The 18,290-nt window shown below is 46.1% G+C and overlaps 1 protein-coding gene across 1 annotated transcript in view; it reads left to right on the top strand.

Annotated features, from left to right (window-relative positions):
* Window positions 1-1,188: 1,188 nt before the first annotated feature.
* LOC119448578 (Down syndrome cell adhesion molecule-like) overlaps window positions 1,189-18,290 on the top strand; it is a 150,143-nt gene continuing 133,041 nt past the window's right edge. The window contains exon 1 of the mRNA XM_037711811.2: window positions 1,189-1,406. Within this exon, the coding sequence (XP_037567739.1) occupies window positions 1,373-1,406 (34 nt within the window). The 5' untranslated portion in view covers window positions 1,189-1,372. The remainder of the gene's footprint in view (window positions 1,407-18,290) is intronic.

Genomic DNA, 18,290 nt, shown 5'->3' with positions numbered 1-18,290 from the left:
GAAGCGTAGTCGAGGGCGACAGGAAACTGGGTGGGGTGATGAAATTAGGAAATTTGCAGGTGGAAGTTGGAATCAGCTAGCGCGCAAGACGAAGGTAATTGGAGATCGCTGGGAGAGATATTCGTCATGCAGTGGACATAAAAATAGACTGATGATGATGATGATGATGATGATTATGATGATGACGATGATGATGATGAAATATTATTAGCAAAGGAGGTCTGATAACGACAAATGCACTTACGAAAGAAAAAAAAAGCTTTTGAGATTTCAGCCTCCGTTTGGCCACCTCGCGCAGAGCTATGCACGACGTTAAGTCGAATCTTGAAACAGAACGCGCAGACTCCCTTCGCATGTCGCATGCGCTACCATAACGGCACCATAAAGTAAAATATTAAGTCCAGCTATATTGCAATATTTAGGCTTCTGTAGTAACGAATTTGCCATTCGTACCGAAGATAGAGCAGAGCTTTCGCGAGCGAGCAAATTACGCAAATAGAAAATCAGAGTGGAGCCACCTGTTGTGCACTGTGGTAATTCTCCTATGTGACATCAGCTGCCCGATTCGCAAACAGCGGCTGCTTTGTCCTGGAAATGCGAGCCGCATCGCTTTCTGTGTTAGCAGTCAAAGGCCGCAACCGGGGACCCCACGCCCTCTAGCCACCGAGAGTTATGTGAGCGTATCCAGTATCCTGAACCGAAGCAGAGCCGCAGAACGACTCTCGCAAGCAAACACCTGCAACAGCCAAGCAGTCAATTTCATCATAGAGCTAAATAAAGATTTTGTATGAAATATAACAGCGGTAAAGAGGGGAACTCCTCAGTTCTGGCGCGGGTGGTTCAAACCGAGAAGTAGCAGCGAGATCTTCGGCGGCGATTTCCAACGCAAAAAAAAAAGTGATATAGTGGCCCACAGAAAGAGATGATAGACTTCTAGACGAACACTCAATCAACCTAGTCCTACATAAATTTTCTTTAGTGTTCCTTGGAGCTACACAAAAGTTTTAAAATTTTTCCTACTAGCAACGCTTTCTTGTGATGAGCGCTGGCAGTTTCAACCGGAAATCGTTTACAGAGGCGGCAAATCCTGTGTTTAAAAGGAGCGAAGCTCATTTGAAGCAGGCAAATATGAAAGCATACCGCTCCTCCTCAGAGGTCCACATCTATGTCTTTTATGCGCAGGGCGTCTATGTTGGGCACCAACGTTCGGCCAAAGCGGCCGGAACGCCCGTAACAACGGCGCCAGTGGCAGTTGGAATATTGGCAACACCGGTGACAGGCGCAGCAGCAGTGAGTGAGGCGGCGGATTGTGTGTGCCTATGGATGTGACTGACAAACCGGCGAGTGCCGCATTGGACAGAAGACGTACGCCATGCTCTCCGTACCATACCTGCTCTCTTTCGCCGGTGAGTATACCGTGTTTTGAATAACTTCGCCCCGGAGGCCTACTCAGTGGTTGCACGCTTTGGTTCAGAGCTTCAGGGCCCGTATTCACACAAAGCTCTCGCGCTAGACTCGTACGCACTACAAGAGAAAAATTTCAGCCAATCATGATGCTGGGCATGTTATTATCGAAGGAACCGGCCAATGGCAAAGCGCACTTTCGAACGAAGAACTTTGTGAATGCCCCAAAACGATATTTCATACAATCTGTCGTGATCTTTCATTCTAAAGGTTGTTGCTAATCTCCTTAAAATGCACGAAGGCCCGTCATGACAGCAGAACAGTCAGCGCTGAGGCAGGGAAGCAGTTCACATTTCCTGAAGATAGCGTACGAAAAGGATCAAAAGGTATGAGTTGCGTTAACAAAAGAGCTCTGGTTGTAAAGAGTTGTAAAGAGATGAAAAAAAAAAGACAGATAACTACTTCAAACAAAGAATACGCTTATATAGGCGCAGTAAGTATATCGGAGACAGAATGGCAGAATGTTGCGCTACTATAGCGTAAGTGAGAATGCATCCAGAAGTTTCGCCCCCACTTCCGGTGCCTGTTCACGTGAACAACAAAAGAAATCAATTCGTGGTCAAGTTTTGTCAATAAAGGTCATATTTCTCTCCGCGTTATATAAACACCCGCCTCTGAAGGAGAAGGAGAGGAAAACAAGCGATGAAAGGCAGAGCGGTTAACCAGGTTAAGTGTCCGGTTGGCTACTCTGCACAGGGGGATAGGGTAAGGGCAGAAAGAAATAAGAGAACAAGATTAGATTTAAAAAAAAAGAAAAAAAGAAACTCATCCGTTCGCACATTCTATAGTTTTTCAATTAGTCCTTTTTCTTTTAAAAACATCACATACTAGTGAACCACAGGTCATAGTCCATACTGCAGCATGCTGGGAAGTAAATCAATGGTTTCGTTGGTATTTCAGTGGTCTGTGCGATGACAAGAATTGCCGGCCCCGGATTAAACACGCATACAACCTCACATGTATCGCGGGATGCTCTAATACTACACGCACACATGGCACAATAGACACTGTACCAACAAACTACAATGAACACAAAATACAATCACGCGCAAAGATGACAGCACCCGCCACGGTGACTTAGCGGCTATGATGTTGCGCTGCTAAGCACGAGGTCGCGGGATCGAATCCCGGCCGCGCGGCCGCATTTCAATGGGGGCGAAATGCGAGAAACGCCCTTGTCCCGTGCATCGGGGACACGTTAAAGATTCCCTGGTGGTCAAAATTAATCCGGAGTCCCCCGCTACGAAGTGCCTCATAATCAAATCGTGATTCTGGCACGTAAAACCCCGAAATTGAATTCAAATATTAAAGTACAATGACGGTATGCACGCGCAAACACGCACGCACAATGCAAGCACACGCGATATGAACAGACTAATACACTCACGTGTGCACAAACACAAAGACCCTCAAACGAACATGCTAACACTCTCACGCAGACACAGCCTAGCAACAGCTCTATAGTCAGCCGCCGCCGTTGTGATAAGAAGCAACTTACAGTCGGCCACAAATCAAACCTATAGATGACAGCGCGCATGTTGCAACTCAGTAGAACATACATTACTGTGTAACTCCGCGGCAAGAAATCGACGCGTACGCAGTAAAATTGGATCATGTGCGCAGAGAGAGCTTGCGAAATAACTTGAACCATGCCACTCACTTCAGCTGTAGTCCAGAAATAACGCTTGTGACGGGGCTAGTTGCAAGTGGTTTCGACCGAGTTTATGCCCCACTGAGAGCGCATGTTGCTGGTCATTGAGAAATTCTAGATTGAATCTTCCGTATGGGTGTTTTCCCTACGTTGCTGCGCCTTCCATTGATTCTTGCCCTCTCAACTGAGGGCCCCTTGTCGCTCAATAAAGTTTCGTGACTAGAGAACTAATATATTTCTGGATGCCCCATCGCACTTTGTCTACGCAGCGCGCCAGAACGAAACTTCTGAAAAACGTACAGTTGACTCGTGTGTACTTTCTATATCATTTGTCTTGGAACAAAGGAATAATGTCAATGCCGTCAGGCTTTTTTCGTCTATTTTGTCGTTGCACCTGAAGCCCGAAATACTTCATGATGAAGTAGATGAGAACGCCACGCCAACTAGATATTTGTCTACGGTTTCTTTCTGCACGCGAGTATTTTCCCCTTGCGCAGCTTCAAGATGTAGCTAACGTAGATTACCGGAGAGATAATGGATATAGAACAAGACGGAAAAGTGACTTTTGAAAACGACATCGCCTGCCTGTTTTTAGCAACACCAGATACGTACTTCACTAATCGTGTGTTCCTGACGCTACGTCCTTGGTGCTGGCAAAAGACAGGCCTCAGTAAATATATAGAAATTGCTCTTCCATTGAATAACGAATCACGGTACGCTACCTTTCACGTAAAAGTTCAAGCAGGACAACAAAACTTGTAACAAATGAACGCAAATAAATAAATAAAGACATACAAACAGAAGTGACATTCTCTCTCACTTCTTTGTGTATGTGTGTACTCGTGTGTTTGTGTTTGTATGTGTGCATGTGCGTGCGTGGCGTGCTTGCATGCGTGCACATGTACAGTCTGTTTCACACTTAGACGAAATCTCGGAGCGCATTTCATCGCGATGCGGCGAGCGCTGGAGTCGGGTGCCGGAAGCAGCTCGCGCAGGCGCAGACGCTCGAGGCGCGTTATCTTGCGTCGAGCTATCGACGCGGTTCAAGATAACGCGCCTCGAGCGTCTGCGCCTGCGCGAGCTGCTTCCGGCGCCAGACTCCAGCGCTCGCCGCATCGCGATGCAATGCGCTCCGAGATTTCGTCCTAAGCGTGAAACAGACTGTACGTGCCCTTTGACTTCCGTGTTGTAAACCATAAGTCCTAAAACCATGATGAACCATGTGTTTCCATGGCAATAACGACGGGTACAAATATGAAGCTTTGTATCAGCAGCATCATGTTTACCGCATATATAGGTGTTACATCAACTACGTGAGGATGATAACTTCTGCTCTATAGCATAGACGAAAATTTATTTTAAGAGCCATAGAAGCCAGAACTATTAAACTTAGAGAGGTTGCTCGGCATATCAAGTGTAGTGTGTGCAGAAAGGAAGGACGGTGTGGAATAAATGCGTGTTTTGCAGACAATTAGTGCGCTTCCGTGAATTGCTCTAGAGAAATTATGTTGGGTACTCAATACCTTGTAAATTAAGAACTACCGGGAGTTTTTTGTTGGCACTTGTTGGTACTGGTTATGAAGATCAAACAAAATATATCCCTGATAAATTTCTGATTTCGAGGCGCTTTCACGGACTGAAGAACATTATCAAATTTCTGCTATTTGAGTTTTCTTGTAGATGCTTGCCGCTTACCGCACATGCATGGAAGAACATCTACATTTATATTGTCAACCGCTAGATGTACCTCGAAATGGTAATTCCAGAGCGTTAATTGTAAGCAGTAGCGCGCTTAACGCTTCTCGTGTCGGCTTACAAGCTGTGGCTAGGGAGACGATCAGACTAGGATTGGGCTCCACAGGAACCGCATACGACTTCCTGACAACAGCAACGAAATTTATATAAAAGATACAGAAGGAATAGTATTTCTTTGGGGGGTTGAGCTGCAACATCAGTTTGCTTGTATTCTGTCGTTATTTTCACAGTAAAGATAGCCACCGTCACACGAGGTCAGATTTATTGTTTCTTCCACCAGTGACTGAAATTTTGATTGCCATAAAACGTCGTGTTTTAAAATACTCAAATAAGTACTGTTGTAAAAACGAATTACAGACACTCAAGGTGTTCACGAAAAAAAAATTTGGAGGACGCTTAAGCTTCGCCTTTAAGAGTGGAACGCGATAGCGTTATCGGGCTCTGTTCGCATCACATTTTTCTTTATGAGTAGCCTTCACTGCAACACCTAACATGGGAAAGCCAGCTTACAAAGACCAAGCTTACACTGATCCCTAATGTGGGCTTCATTTTTAAACACAAATGCATTACTGGGAAGACATTTTTACAGACGAAATTTAAGCCGTCTTATATCAAAATGTGAAGGCCCTAGGACATTTTTTTATTATCTTATTAATCGTTTGCTGTGGCCGCGAGGCGCGCGCGTGTCTAAAATTTATAATGGCTCGGTTTTGAGAGAGAAGAGAATAAACATCTTTAATGTGTAAGTGCAGCTTTGGAGAGGCGTCCTCATTCCAGAATGCCTTGAGCTCGGGCCGCGTCCTGGTCCCTCGCAATCAGCCGTTGCTGATCTTCGAGGTCGGAGCTGGCCAAGGCTCTCTCCCAAAGCGCGTTCGTGTTGTAAGTGTTCGGAGGATTGAGCGGTGCCTCTCTGCAACCCCCTACTATTCTCTGCAACCCCCTACTATGAACATTCCCCTCAATGTTTAATAGAACCAAAGTACAGCGAAACACTATCATATTTGGAGAACGCCTTAATTTCGCCTTTAAGAGTGGAACGCGATAGCATTAAAAGATCCCTGGCTGCTTATCAGGCTTTTTTCTCGTATATTCAAATTACAATCCGACGCTATCATGTCTGTAGGTTGTGTTTGAGTAGTACTACAATTTTTTGACGAATTTTACTTTGAGAAATGAAATTTTTGTTCACTAACGCCTTGCGCCACGCGGAGGGCCTGTGTGGCCGGAGTGGTTCAGGATGATGTGGTTCGGCATGATTATTTCCGCCAGACGCCGATGCTTAACGCCGACGCCGTAATTTCTGCGACATGGGGCCCTTAACGCTGTCGCGTTAATATCGACTGCGCTATAGAAAATCTTAAATGAACCTAAACAGCCTAGGTAGATGTGAGGCATGGGGATAAACTGTGCACAAATACTTAATAAATGGTGGGCTTTTTAGCTTTCTTATATTTGTTTCAGTGTAACGAGGTAAATATAAATCTTAATACTTGAGCTCCAGCTTCGTGCACACAGGAGACGCGAGCGCAATAATGTACCGTTCGCACTACCTATTGTAGCGACAGCAATATGGTTGACATTGGGGACTGCATTTTGTCGAAAGTTCCTGTCGCACTACTTTCACCCATCCAGGGTTCTCTCTTTCCGTAAACAGCTCTTCAATCAGCGGGCCGGTAAGATAACGAAAAAGAATAACGAAAAAAAATTAAAATGGTTCTTCGCTATCGCAAGTATACGCGCACCTTGTTTCAATTTCCTCCCGGGCAGAAAAACGACAATCATGCGAGCTTTCATTACGCGCACGGGGACCCGGCAAGCACTGGACAAAAGGCGCGTCACGCGAGCGAGCGAAGTCTTCCTGGTTAGGGAACGATAGTCCCTTTCACATCTGCGTGCGCGGGAACACATATGCCCACACACCGATACCGCAAAATGTTGGAGAGGCTTGTGCAAACAAGGAGAAGCCGGCGCTTGGGAGTCGCTCGTGTAGGATAAGAAGAGGAACGCGAGGGAGTTAAAGCACACAAATCAGGAGGATGAAACGAAGGCGCCACTTCCTTTCCACGCACGCAGTGTTCCACCTTGCCCCGATGATCACCGGCCACAGAGGTGGAATACGCGACGTACTACAAGTATACGCGAGTGTATGCGGAACCCGCAAGCACGAAGCTGGAAACAGAAGAATAGCCGGGTTCCTTTGATGCGCGGCCATGCAAACAGAGCGAGCCCTTGGAATGATGGGGGCTTCCTCGTGAGATGGTGAACGCGAGGAGCAGTGCGAGAGATGGTTGGAGTTCATCGCTCGAGCTTGGAAAAACACGCACCCGCCTGAGATGCCCGCGAAATAGCCAGCGGCGGCACTGTGTTGCACCAAATCATCTCACCGCGCAATGGTTTTTTCTCCACTCTTTTTCCTCGGCCGCGCGCCTCTGAAAATCACGACGTCATTGCCCAGACCGAGAGGATTCTCGCTCACGTGTTTCTCCCCGTTCCCCCCTCCGCTGCCCCCATAACCACGGTGTAGTTGCCATGACAACGCCCTGACCGACAGTATATATTTTCGCTAGCCGCGGTTAGCCACCATACGGGCTGTGCAAAGCATGTTCACGAGGCTGCCTGCTTGGCAGCGACGTGGTGCTTTTGCTGCTTTCACCGCACAACACGCGGCCGTGCGGGGACGGTGATTGAAAGGAGGCGGAAATACAGCGCGGCAGACTCGAGTCAGGTGGAGCGCAGAATTTCATCTGTTATAAATGTGCATAAACCGAGAGTGTATGCACATGCTGTTTCCATAAGCGTGCATGTACACACACGAATTATTTGTGCTTGCGCGTGACGAACAGAATGTAAATAGTTGATCTGATCGATGCATTTAGGGCCACCGGGCTCACCGCACCACCATCAAATACCCGCATTCATCGTCATGCTACCCAAATATTGCCTGGATTGTAGATGTTTAACTGCGCTGTTTAACAACACAAGCTTGAAACAGGACACTGAGTACAGTACGAAATCGCAACTGTATCTTTATAAAAGGTCGATCATACATTTACATACATTTACATGCGCATGCAGATCACAGTCGAATCCTTCCACAGACATCACACATGCGTATCACTTTCACTTCTTTTCTCTTTTCTTTCCCTTGTTTTCCTTTTTTTCTTTTTCTTTTTTCTCTCTTCAGTCCGCTGCATTACCTATATTGCCTTCTGGGCTAGCGCGATAAACGGTACGATTACGGATCATAAAGAAACAGTTGTTTGTTCCCTCTCAAGTCAGTGTTCTGTTTCACGTTTTGTGCTCAAAACAGCGTGAGTAAACATCTACAATGTTCTACCAGTTAGCGCCATTATAGACCACAGACAGCGATTGACCACTCTTCATCTGATGAGACGTCGGAGAGAAACGGACATAATCGCGTGCAATAGCGGTAAAACGCGGCCTGAATAATAGCCTATAGGTAACGATGTGCGTACTTTAAACACTAAATACCAACCTGAAAATAGGGCTGTTTGTCTCCGGTCTACAACTGATGATATATGAATAAAGCCGACTTTTTCTCTCACAGCTTTTGCTTTTGGAGCAGTTAATCTCGCTTGAACGCTTTAGGCGAGCCGCGCGAGAAAAAGACAATACGAAGGCAAGGAAGATGGACATAACGTTGCCCGTGAATGGAGGCTGCTCTCAAGAATGGAATACAAAGTGGCCCAGCACACCATCCATTTGAACGCTTAGAAGAGAAAAGCTTAAGGCTCATTGTGATCCGTCTCTTCCATGGAACAGAGTGCTTTGAGGAAGTCACGTAGAATGCCTCAGTTGTTACAGTGATGAACAATCGATAGTGTGGAAGTTTGGACGCCGCGTATTTCGCGGCCTTCAATCGGCCCCTTGAAAGAAAACACGAATCATTCTTCTTTAATTAGGCACTGCGTTGTGGATAGTGTTGTTTTCGTGCAGTTCTCGCTATACGGGTTTCAATGTAAACGCTCAGCATGTGCATGATTGAATTGAGGAATTGATATATTCAGAGGCCATGCAACGTCCCAGTGCGCACATGTTGATTGCATCACCCACATCAAGTGTCTGGCATGATAAAGTGCCGTTGACGACATCTCAATTAAAAAAAAATAAAAAATAAGCGCAGGATATTTTCTGTTGCTTACTTCCGCATACTATGTTTTCTTCCTAGCTTGCTTTCTACGCAAGCATTTTGCCAAAGAAGCGCCAGGGCAAAGGAGCGCAATTTGAAGCTTAAAGCTTGCGAATTTACGTGTTGAGAGTGCTGCAAGTGTTAGTACGTCCTTTTTATTGTGCGTATGTGTAGAACGAGAGGGGGAGGGGGAGGGAGGGAAGGAAGGAATAAAAGAGACAAGAAGGTTAAATAGACTTAGTCCTGTTTGCTAGCGTATACACCTGAGCAGGAATCTGAAGGAGCGAAATAGAAAATAACGCTACGGCTGCCTGGTATCTCGCATTCCAAATAAATCGCTGTCGGCGATTTTTTTTCCCTCTCTTACTTGAAAAAATTCGCGCCGTCAAAGTATTTACTCGCAGCTCCATGCTTCGGGACGAAGCGTAAATACTGAGAAAACATAATTTACCATCAACTCTCTTACGGTAACATCGCATATCTATACATGCCTATCCACGTAGCTGTTATGTACAAGAAACGATGGTCAACAGAATATGACTTCGCGCAAGTGTCATCCCTCTCAAAACAGCGGATACTATACTAGCCCGCAAAAGCGCAACACCCGCGCGTGTAAATCACTTACCGTAGGAGGAGGAACCGGCGATTTATGAAGACAACGGCGCGAAGGGCGCCTATATAAACGTTGCGCAGACAAATGACTGCCAGCAGCCGCCGTCGTGTGGCGGCTGCGCCTCGCGACGGTTCGGCATCAATCACAATTTCCCGCTGAGCCTGTAGTTCTGACAGGGTCCTTGACAGGGCGAAAACGTGTTCCGAAGCCTTGTCTGCCGTCATTCACGTGTGCGCGGCATAGGAAAAAGCGTTCGCACCAGCTGTATCCGCGTGTCATGTTCTCATAGGGAAGTGCACGTGGAATATGAAATAGGTACGGTGAGGGTAGCAGATGCCGTAATATTACGTAGAATGCTACGTCACCTGCTTTGCAGTGCGACTAAACTTCGGACACGAATTTGTATGCTGTACTCGCGTTCTATACACTACCTGTATTTGTTGTCCTTCATTGTAATCCTCATTTTATCCTATTCGCATTGCCTTATGAGTTGGATTAAGAGGCTACAGCAATTCCCCATCAGGCGGGATCCTCTGTCTTTCTTCAAACAAATGACCTGCTTATATACATGGAGTCCCAGTTAACATTAGAAAAGCTTAAAAATAATAGAGTGCACTATAAAGGAGGGCGCTAACATTCTTTATGAGACTTTTAGCCTAAAAACTATCAAGTTAGCCTAAACACATCAATAGTAACTTGGGTGAAAAAATAAAACCAAAACATTTATGTGTCTTGATAATTTCATAGGCTGCAAACTATATATGGCTCCGAATTCCATATAGTATATATGGCCATCTGCGGCAGCAGAGAGCCATATATAGTATAGTAAGTCTCGGCGCAGAGCCGACGACGACCTGCGGGCCGAGTTCCGGCGGCTAGATAACCACCATCTTCCCACCGTCACCAAAGCGTGTGCGCCTAGACTTGCCGAACCGCAATACACCTTCTCGCTGCTGACTCTCAACGTCAGGTCACTGCGTCTACACGCGTGAGACGTGGTCCAGGACGCCCTAAACTCAGACGGTATCCCTCTTGTGTCCCTCCGAGACGTGGTTCGATTCCTTCGTTCAAGTCGACGGCTGCACCGGCGTCGCGTGCCACTGTTGAGTCAAGTCTCGAGCGGGTGGAGTTGCCATACACGTGAGGAACGACGTAGTCGCCGCCGTCGCGCCGTACGACGTTCCGTGCACCACCAAAGAACCAGAAAGCGCGGTGTGTTGTGTGTGCGCCGTAAAAACTGCCGACGGGATGGTGGTTGCCACCGTGTACGTTCGACGTGCCTCTTCCACGCGCGACGTAGAGGACTTCATGAACGACCACTTTGGATGGCTGCTCGATCCGGCCGACGACTATCAAACTCTAGTCCTGGTCGTTGGCGACTTCAATGTGGACGTGCCGCGGCCAGATGGAAATTGGCTACCCTCGTTTACGCTCGAACGGTTAGGGCTACAGTGCTACACCGATCCCAAGGTGCCAACGACCACGAAGCGCTCGTGTTTGGACTTAACTTCGCCAAGAACCTGTCCATCGTCGTCACCGAACCCTTGGCCGTCTACCATAGCGACCACAAAGCAATAGTAACTTGCTTGAAAAAATAAGCAACACCAAAACATTTATGTATCTATGTGTAGTACATTTAGATATACCATATATACATGGTTAAAACACGTTGGTGGGCTAGTTGCTTAGAATCTATGATAGAATGTGCAAGCGTGACTGAACGAGGACGTAGAAAGATAGACACACAGAGACAGCGCTTAAGCGCTGTGTCTGTGTGTCTGTTTCTTTCTATGTCCTCGTTCAGTGGCGCTTACACATTCTACCATATATACAGCTTCGCTGGTCTTCTACCTTCACAGAGTGCAATGGCTCGTGAATATTTTTTCTCTTTAATCTCCTTCGGTGGGCTAGTTGCTTAGAATCTATGATAGAATGTGCAAGCGTGACTGAACGAGGACGTAGAAAGATAGACACACAGAGACAGCGCTTAAGCGCTTTGTCTGTGTGTCTGTTTCTTTCTATGTCCTCGTTCAGTGGCGCTTACACATTCTACCATATATACAGCTTCGCTGGTCTTCTACCTTCACAGAGTGCAATGGCTCGTGAATATTTTTTCTCTTTAATCTCCTTCGGTGTAGTGCGATGAGAAAAACCGGCAACGGTGTTACACGGGTCCAAACTCGATGGCGCATGCGATGAGATGAACGGAAAACTGCCGGCGTTTGTTAGCGTCAAACGAAAGGATTAGATAGATTTAGCTTGACAGTTACTGTCCGTTCCGCTTATACCAGTGTATGCACCACGGTGTGTGGCATGCACACAGCTGCTTAGCAGCAGGAACGCATATTATCGTGTTCCTACCGCTCTTCTGTGTGCGCTGTGTTTTCCGCTTATGAGGGCCGCCCTGTGTGCGTCAATAACACTCGTGCGCTAGTGAACAAGCAAAAAAAAATGTTTTGTTGTGTGTATGTGAGCTTTGCAACTGTTGTCATTATATTCTTTTCTATATTCTTTGTCTTACACTTTATTTTTGAGCTCAGCTATAAATTACGAAGAGTATATAGCCGGTGCCGTCTAACAGGCACCAATATCTCCTTGCGTACAGTTAATAATAATAATAATAATAATAATAATAATAATAATAATAATAATAATAATAATAATAATAATAATAATAATAATAATAATAATTTTCAGGAAAAGCTAATATTTGCACCGACAACAGTCAGTCCAGCAAGTGGACCGCTGCCCGGGATGCGTTGAAAGGCCACTTGACCGGAGTGCGCGTTTATTAATAGCCTATCAAAATAAAATAAAGGAAAATAAAATAAAACGGTAACACAGTTCTGCATACTTCTCCTATTAAGACGTCAAAAGCGGGCAAAATTGACATTATGTGGAGCACCGTGTTATATATCATTGTCGGAGCAGGACCTTTCCAAAGCTCTCGTAAACAATGAGCAATTTTGCTTAAGCAGCAAACTTATATCACAAGTGTCGAATTCAAATTCTCTAAAAAGCTCAATTTGTCGAGCTGCGATATCTATTATTGCGATAGCAATCATGTGGTCACTCCAGGCGAGCTTCTGCCATCGGCGTTAGCGTTGACGTCGGCGTCGCCGTGAGGTTCTGGATAGACTCCAAGTGCGGCAACATCGCGGCCGCGCGCCATAAGCTGTAGGTGCGAGGGGAAGCTTGCGAGGGTGAGCCTTGAAGAATGGTGGCTTGATGCGGCGGCGTCTTCGCGCGCGCGCATTGGAGGAAGGCGGCGAGGTGGCGCAGCCTTTTCGGGTGCGCAAAGTTGGGGAGGTGGGGGGGGAGACGTTAGAGTGGGGAGATGTGTGTGCGCTAGGAGGGAGGGGGTGGTAAGTTAGAGGCGGCAGGTTAGTGCACGCATCTCTTTCACTCCTGCTGAGGCGGCAGAGCGGTGCCACCCGCGCCCTATCTCGGAGGCCATATTCGATGGGTTCGAAGGCTAGGAGACGCGAGAGGGCTGACGGCTTTGTGTGCGCTGTGTTATCGCGCGCATAGTTCGCATTGAAGTGAGTGGCAGCACGAAAGCCGCTACTGCCGCTTTTCGTCACGCCAGCGTTCTGACAGCGTGTGTCCGCGGTCATCGAGTGAAATGTGTTCGCGTTTGCCTGTGCGTGCATGACAGCGTGCTTGTTAATTTAGTTAGTAAGCGATTGTTTCCAGCAGTTTATGCACCTGAAAAAAAAACTATTTACCTTGCTTTGCATAGCTATCTAATAATTCGCTATTGCAGTGAATGCTAGCTTCGCCTTTCGGGAGAATTAAACTGCGACTTTCTTTTTTTTTTTGATACTGAGTTATGGATTTGTAAACTTTGTGCTACCACTTCATAATTTTTTCTTGTCACCATTTTATAGCATTTTTCTTGTAAAGTATAAGGCACTAAGCCAAAATCTTGCTTCATACAGTCTGTATTATTCAAAATGTTTTTCTTAAGTGCAACCAACTATATTTGTCTAATGAACGAATTTATACACTTCAAAGGATTAGAACGGGATATCCGAGTAAATCCGGAAATGTGAAAGCTTCCTCTTAAGACAGAAAAAGAAAAAGAAAATGGAGGCTCGGTAGACGGACAAATGCTGCAGCGCAAGTCCACCGAGAGGAAGAAATTACGATGCTCTTTTGTGCGTGTAGACTGACTTCGATTCAACCAAATCAGTGAGTTTGACTAAGAAACATTGCAGTGTCAAAAAAATACAAAAAAACGATACAGAATGAAAGAACTGAGATTTGAAACAAGTATTACTATTCAAACACCGAACCGGAAGCGGCGTCTCTTAATGCAAGAAACCAGGGCGCACAGGCTTCGTTCGAACACGCAAACATTTATGTTCCCATGTTCGCCTATTCGCCTTAATCAAAGGGCAGACTATTTCACTCTGAACTCTAGGTTCCCATAAGGCAGGGCGGAGAGAGTGAATTAACGACTGTCGTCTCTGGTGTCCCCGACGATATCATACCAGGTCGTGTATGAGGGTTCAATTGAGCGCGCTTTATTTTTAATTAGCTCGTGGCAGTGCGTTGGCTTCAGCAAAAAAAAAAAAAAAATCTCACTGCAAAATACCTGCCACACTTATGTCTTTCTCGATCAATGGAGTCCGACGGAAACGAACGAGTTTACGAATGGAAAGTATTTCCGCTCATTATCTGCATCGCTAATGATGTTCAGCATAGCGGAATAGGTTGGATTTATCCCCATTTGTTTAGTCTTACAAGTGATAAGGTTCAGTGCAGTTTACGCAAACGTATTTGAGAGGAAATAGACGAAGCAATAGTTCATCTGGCATGGGAATTATTGGATGTACGGATTTCAGCTTTGCATACGTCGACTAACGCAGTGCACTACGCTTACAATTTTCGGCCTCGGTGGATTTTAGCTCCATCTGCTGAATTCACTTCCGCCATATATTAACTGCTCAATAAATAATTTTAGTCTCTCTCTCTCTCTCTCTCTATTTACAGATCGCTTTTTTTTTTCATTGCTAAATAGCCGCGTACTGTTTCAACGAAGCTGTCATGCAGGGGTTTTGTCGCTACCATCAGTAGCGACCCCTACTGTGCGAGCCGACGATATAATTTTACGAGTTAAACTTCACAACCTAGTAATTTCGCTTTGCTTTACGACGCTTGCTATGCTCTTGGTGGCAGAGAGCCGCGCTACACGTTTCAATGCTTCCTGGTTGCCCTCTCGCCCTTCTTTCTTTCACAATACCGCGGGGCGCGCATGTTATGGGGCGCTGTAATGCGCTCGACGTTACTAAGCTCACCGCAGGCTTCTTAACTCTTGTTTGTTCGGCTTTGAAGTGCACATGGTGTACATACGGTGAGCGTCTAGTAATTACGGGAGGAATGACTCACGCGGTTCCACTGCCTTTCACTCCCCCTGGAAGCTTTCAGCGAAAATTCTGGAGCCTTCTCGCCCAGCCCATAATAAGGACCCTTGATCAAGAATTAAATATAGAATCCTAGACACCACCAATCTAGACTCGGGACATGAAGCAAAATATATGTTTACCTTTCTCTCTACATGGTGAGCTTATGTACGACTTCAGTGTACCGTTGGCTAAAGAGTAAGCTCTCTGCTTCAGTGGCAATGCCGGCATGTGGTACAAAGGCCTAATGCTTGAAATATTGACACTGATGTCAGCGCACCGTGCAAACGTTAGCGGCAAAAGTGCGCTTTAGAGGAGAGTATTGCTTGATTGATTTGTGTACAGTTTGACTTTTTCTTTCGAGCACTTACTTTTCTTGCGGCTCTGTGCCTTTGATAACCTTCAGCCAAAGAGGTTTGATAGCGGGGTGTCCGTGCGATATGCCAGGTTTGTAGACGGGTGCGAAGCCAGAGTAAAGCTTCCTTAATCGCTCCCTGTGTGATTATGCAGGCACCTTGCTTCTGCAGAAAAGTAGCAAGAACTACACACATTCTGGAACTCATCATCTAAATCTAAGTGATCGGGGCAAATTAAGAACGACCCGCAAGTGACTGAAGTGTTGCGGGGTTTTTTTTTTTGTCTTTGTTTTCTGTGTTCCTTTTTTTCTTTCAGACGTTTCTTCATCGCTAGAGTTCTCTCTCTTTTTTTCTCTCTTTTTATTTGACGACCAGGATAGCCACTATTTCAGATTTTCACTGGCTCATATACTTCACGGTATCTCATTTCTTTCATAAAGAAAACTTATAATCTTCTGGCGACAGCACCTGCTTCGAACATATCACTGGTTTTCTCAATCAGTGGACGTCCTGTGGACTGCTAATCAATAATTCAGTCAGTCAGTCAGTCAACTGGGCAACCAATGAGTGAATCAATCAGTAGAAAGGAAATTATGTAACAAAACTGGGGCCTCAGCGTGCGCTTCCACTATCGTCACTGTCGTCACCGTGTGAACAGAACATCGCTCGGACGGTGCTTTACCCGAAGTCGACAGAATTGACACTTAAGGTGTTCTATTTTCTCGTCGTGAATTGCACTGCCTCTGGTCTCCGAGGATGATCAAGTATCAGTCTGCACCAAATCAGTTCAGGCACTTTAAGCTTTAGCGTAGAGAAACAGTGAATCACGAATGACTTGATAGGCCGAATAGAAAACACACAAAGCAGCTCCACATTGAGAAGGAAGGCGAGATTTTGAACACGTCTGCAATTATCAAAGCAACGGGCTTGCGAAGACGGAGAAGAGATAAATTCAGAGCTTTCCTCAATTGCTCGAGAAAGCCTCCGAAACTGATGAAGCTGTCCTACAAAGATTTTTTTTAATGCAATCCTATCTCAAAACTTGTTGCGACATCTTCAGGCTTTATTATCATTGTTTATGACTAATTCTACGTGATGGTATTCGTTCTGTTAGGACTTCACCTGCGGGCGGGCGTGACCCCCCCCCTTTCCACCTTTCCAGTGACGATCATAGTGCCTTCTCCCGCTCGAAAAGTATAAAGACAGACTGAATGTGCTGATTACGCTTAATTCCGCTTGTGTCATAAGCACAAGCTACTCGCTCCCTTTGTCACATGTGGGAATCATGAAACGTTTTATGAGGGCGTCTCAAAAGGTAAAATTGAAAATTCGCAGCCTACTCCCTTTAACAGGTCAATGTCAAAATTATAGTTCAAAGGTGCATTGCAACAAAGAAAATGATGGTGGGCACAAAAATGTTGCGCTTCACAACTGAGCGCTGATAAAGAAAACCTTCGAGAAAGAAAGCGCTGGGCTGTTACAGGGAAGTAGAACAGTAAAGCGCTCATAGAAATAACGCGCAAGTGCTAACTCAACGTGAACCTTCGTAGCTAAATGAAGTGAAAACTGGCGCCAGAACTGAAGACCAGAACTGCAGTCTGGCCAGTAAGTTTCGAGAGTATGAAAAGGCTCAAGCTGTAACTACTTTGCTTCACGTATACCTATACATCGGATGAATATTAATGTTCAGACGTCTTACATATACGCAGCGCTGTGCATTCGTGTGATTATGTAAAGCTAAAGATGATTTGCGCATGCTCCGTGAAAACTTCACTGCACTACAAGGGTTAAAAGTTTTCCGTTCTGCATTGCCACAGGGACGTAATCTCGTACGAGTTCCAGCATCCTACTCGGTTTTAACCCAGGATCGATAATCGAGATTTCGCTGTAATTAGCCAGTACATCATCACCGAGCCTCTCTTTCCAAGAACAGCAAGTGAAGAAAGACGAAGCAGCAAGAACCGACATCGGCTACTCTCAGCGGGACCATTAGCGGAGTGCGTAACTGCTGCGATAGCACGGACAACCGACAGGGCACTAAGGAGAGGCGCTGGACAACGAAACAACGACACAAGCCGAAACGAACCGCAAGCAGCCCGACACAGGCTTCTTCTAAAGGCCGCCGTCACCACGCTACTTTTCCTTGAGCGTCGCACAGTTGTTTGACTAGAGAAATGAGCGGTAAGAAAAGGAAAGAGATACAGAGCGGTAAGTGTGGCAGAAGGCAACACAAGGCGTCGCTGCTGCGTTAATGACCACGAGAGTTGGCTCTGAGTAGACCGTTCTGGCAAGTCGCCGCAGCTGGTCCAGCCAACGGTGTGCTCGGAACTGACCGTGCGAGATTTATACTCTTGATTACACTGCGCCTACGCCGATACACTGACTCCCCACTCCGGTTTTTTCTACGACGCCTCCTCATGCATCGTCGTGATAATTACACTGCGCAGTACTAGGAGCCCGGTGGTCAACAACATCTGGAACGATACCGCTTCTGTCATTGGGATACTTTAGCTAGCGTTCCTACCACAACGCTCCGTTTACTAGTTACGCAGTCTTGCGCGCATACTCCGTGAGAAGCCGCGAAGCTTTACCGTTTTACTTAACGGTTAGCCTCAGCAGCACATGCTTACACGAGAGAAAGAGAAATGAGAGGATGCAGAATGCGGCTAGTGAGACTGCGACATTGTAGAGACCAGAGGTAACATTGCAGTAGGATATTTATTGAGCGAGAATGAGATAAACGGAACTTAACCAGAACTGAAGCCAGTTGGTTATTCTACCCTGGGGGGAGAGAAATGTAAAAAAGAAAGAAACAACCTAAAGCGTAACAAGTAGGACAGAGGTTAGGCATACTGGAGACTTGGACGAACCAAGGATGTTAAGCACCGCTTCA

This window comes from Dermacentor silvarum, chromosome 4 (genome assembly GCF_013339745.2).
Source record: "Dermacentor silvarum isolate Dsil-2018 chromosome 4, BIME_Dsil_1.4, whole genome shotgun sequence".
Lineage (NCBI taxonomy): Eukaryota > Metazoa > Arthropoda > Arachnida > Ixodida > Ixodidae > Dermacentor > Dermacentor silvarum.
This window is presented reverse-complemented; position numbering and strand designations above follow the sequence as displayed.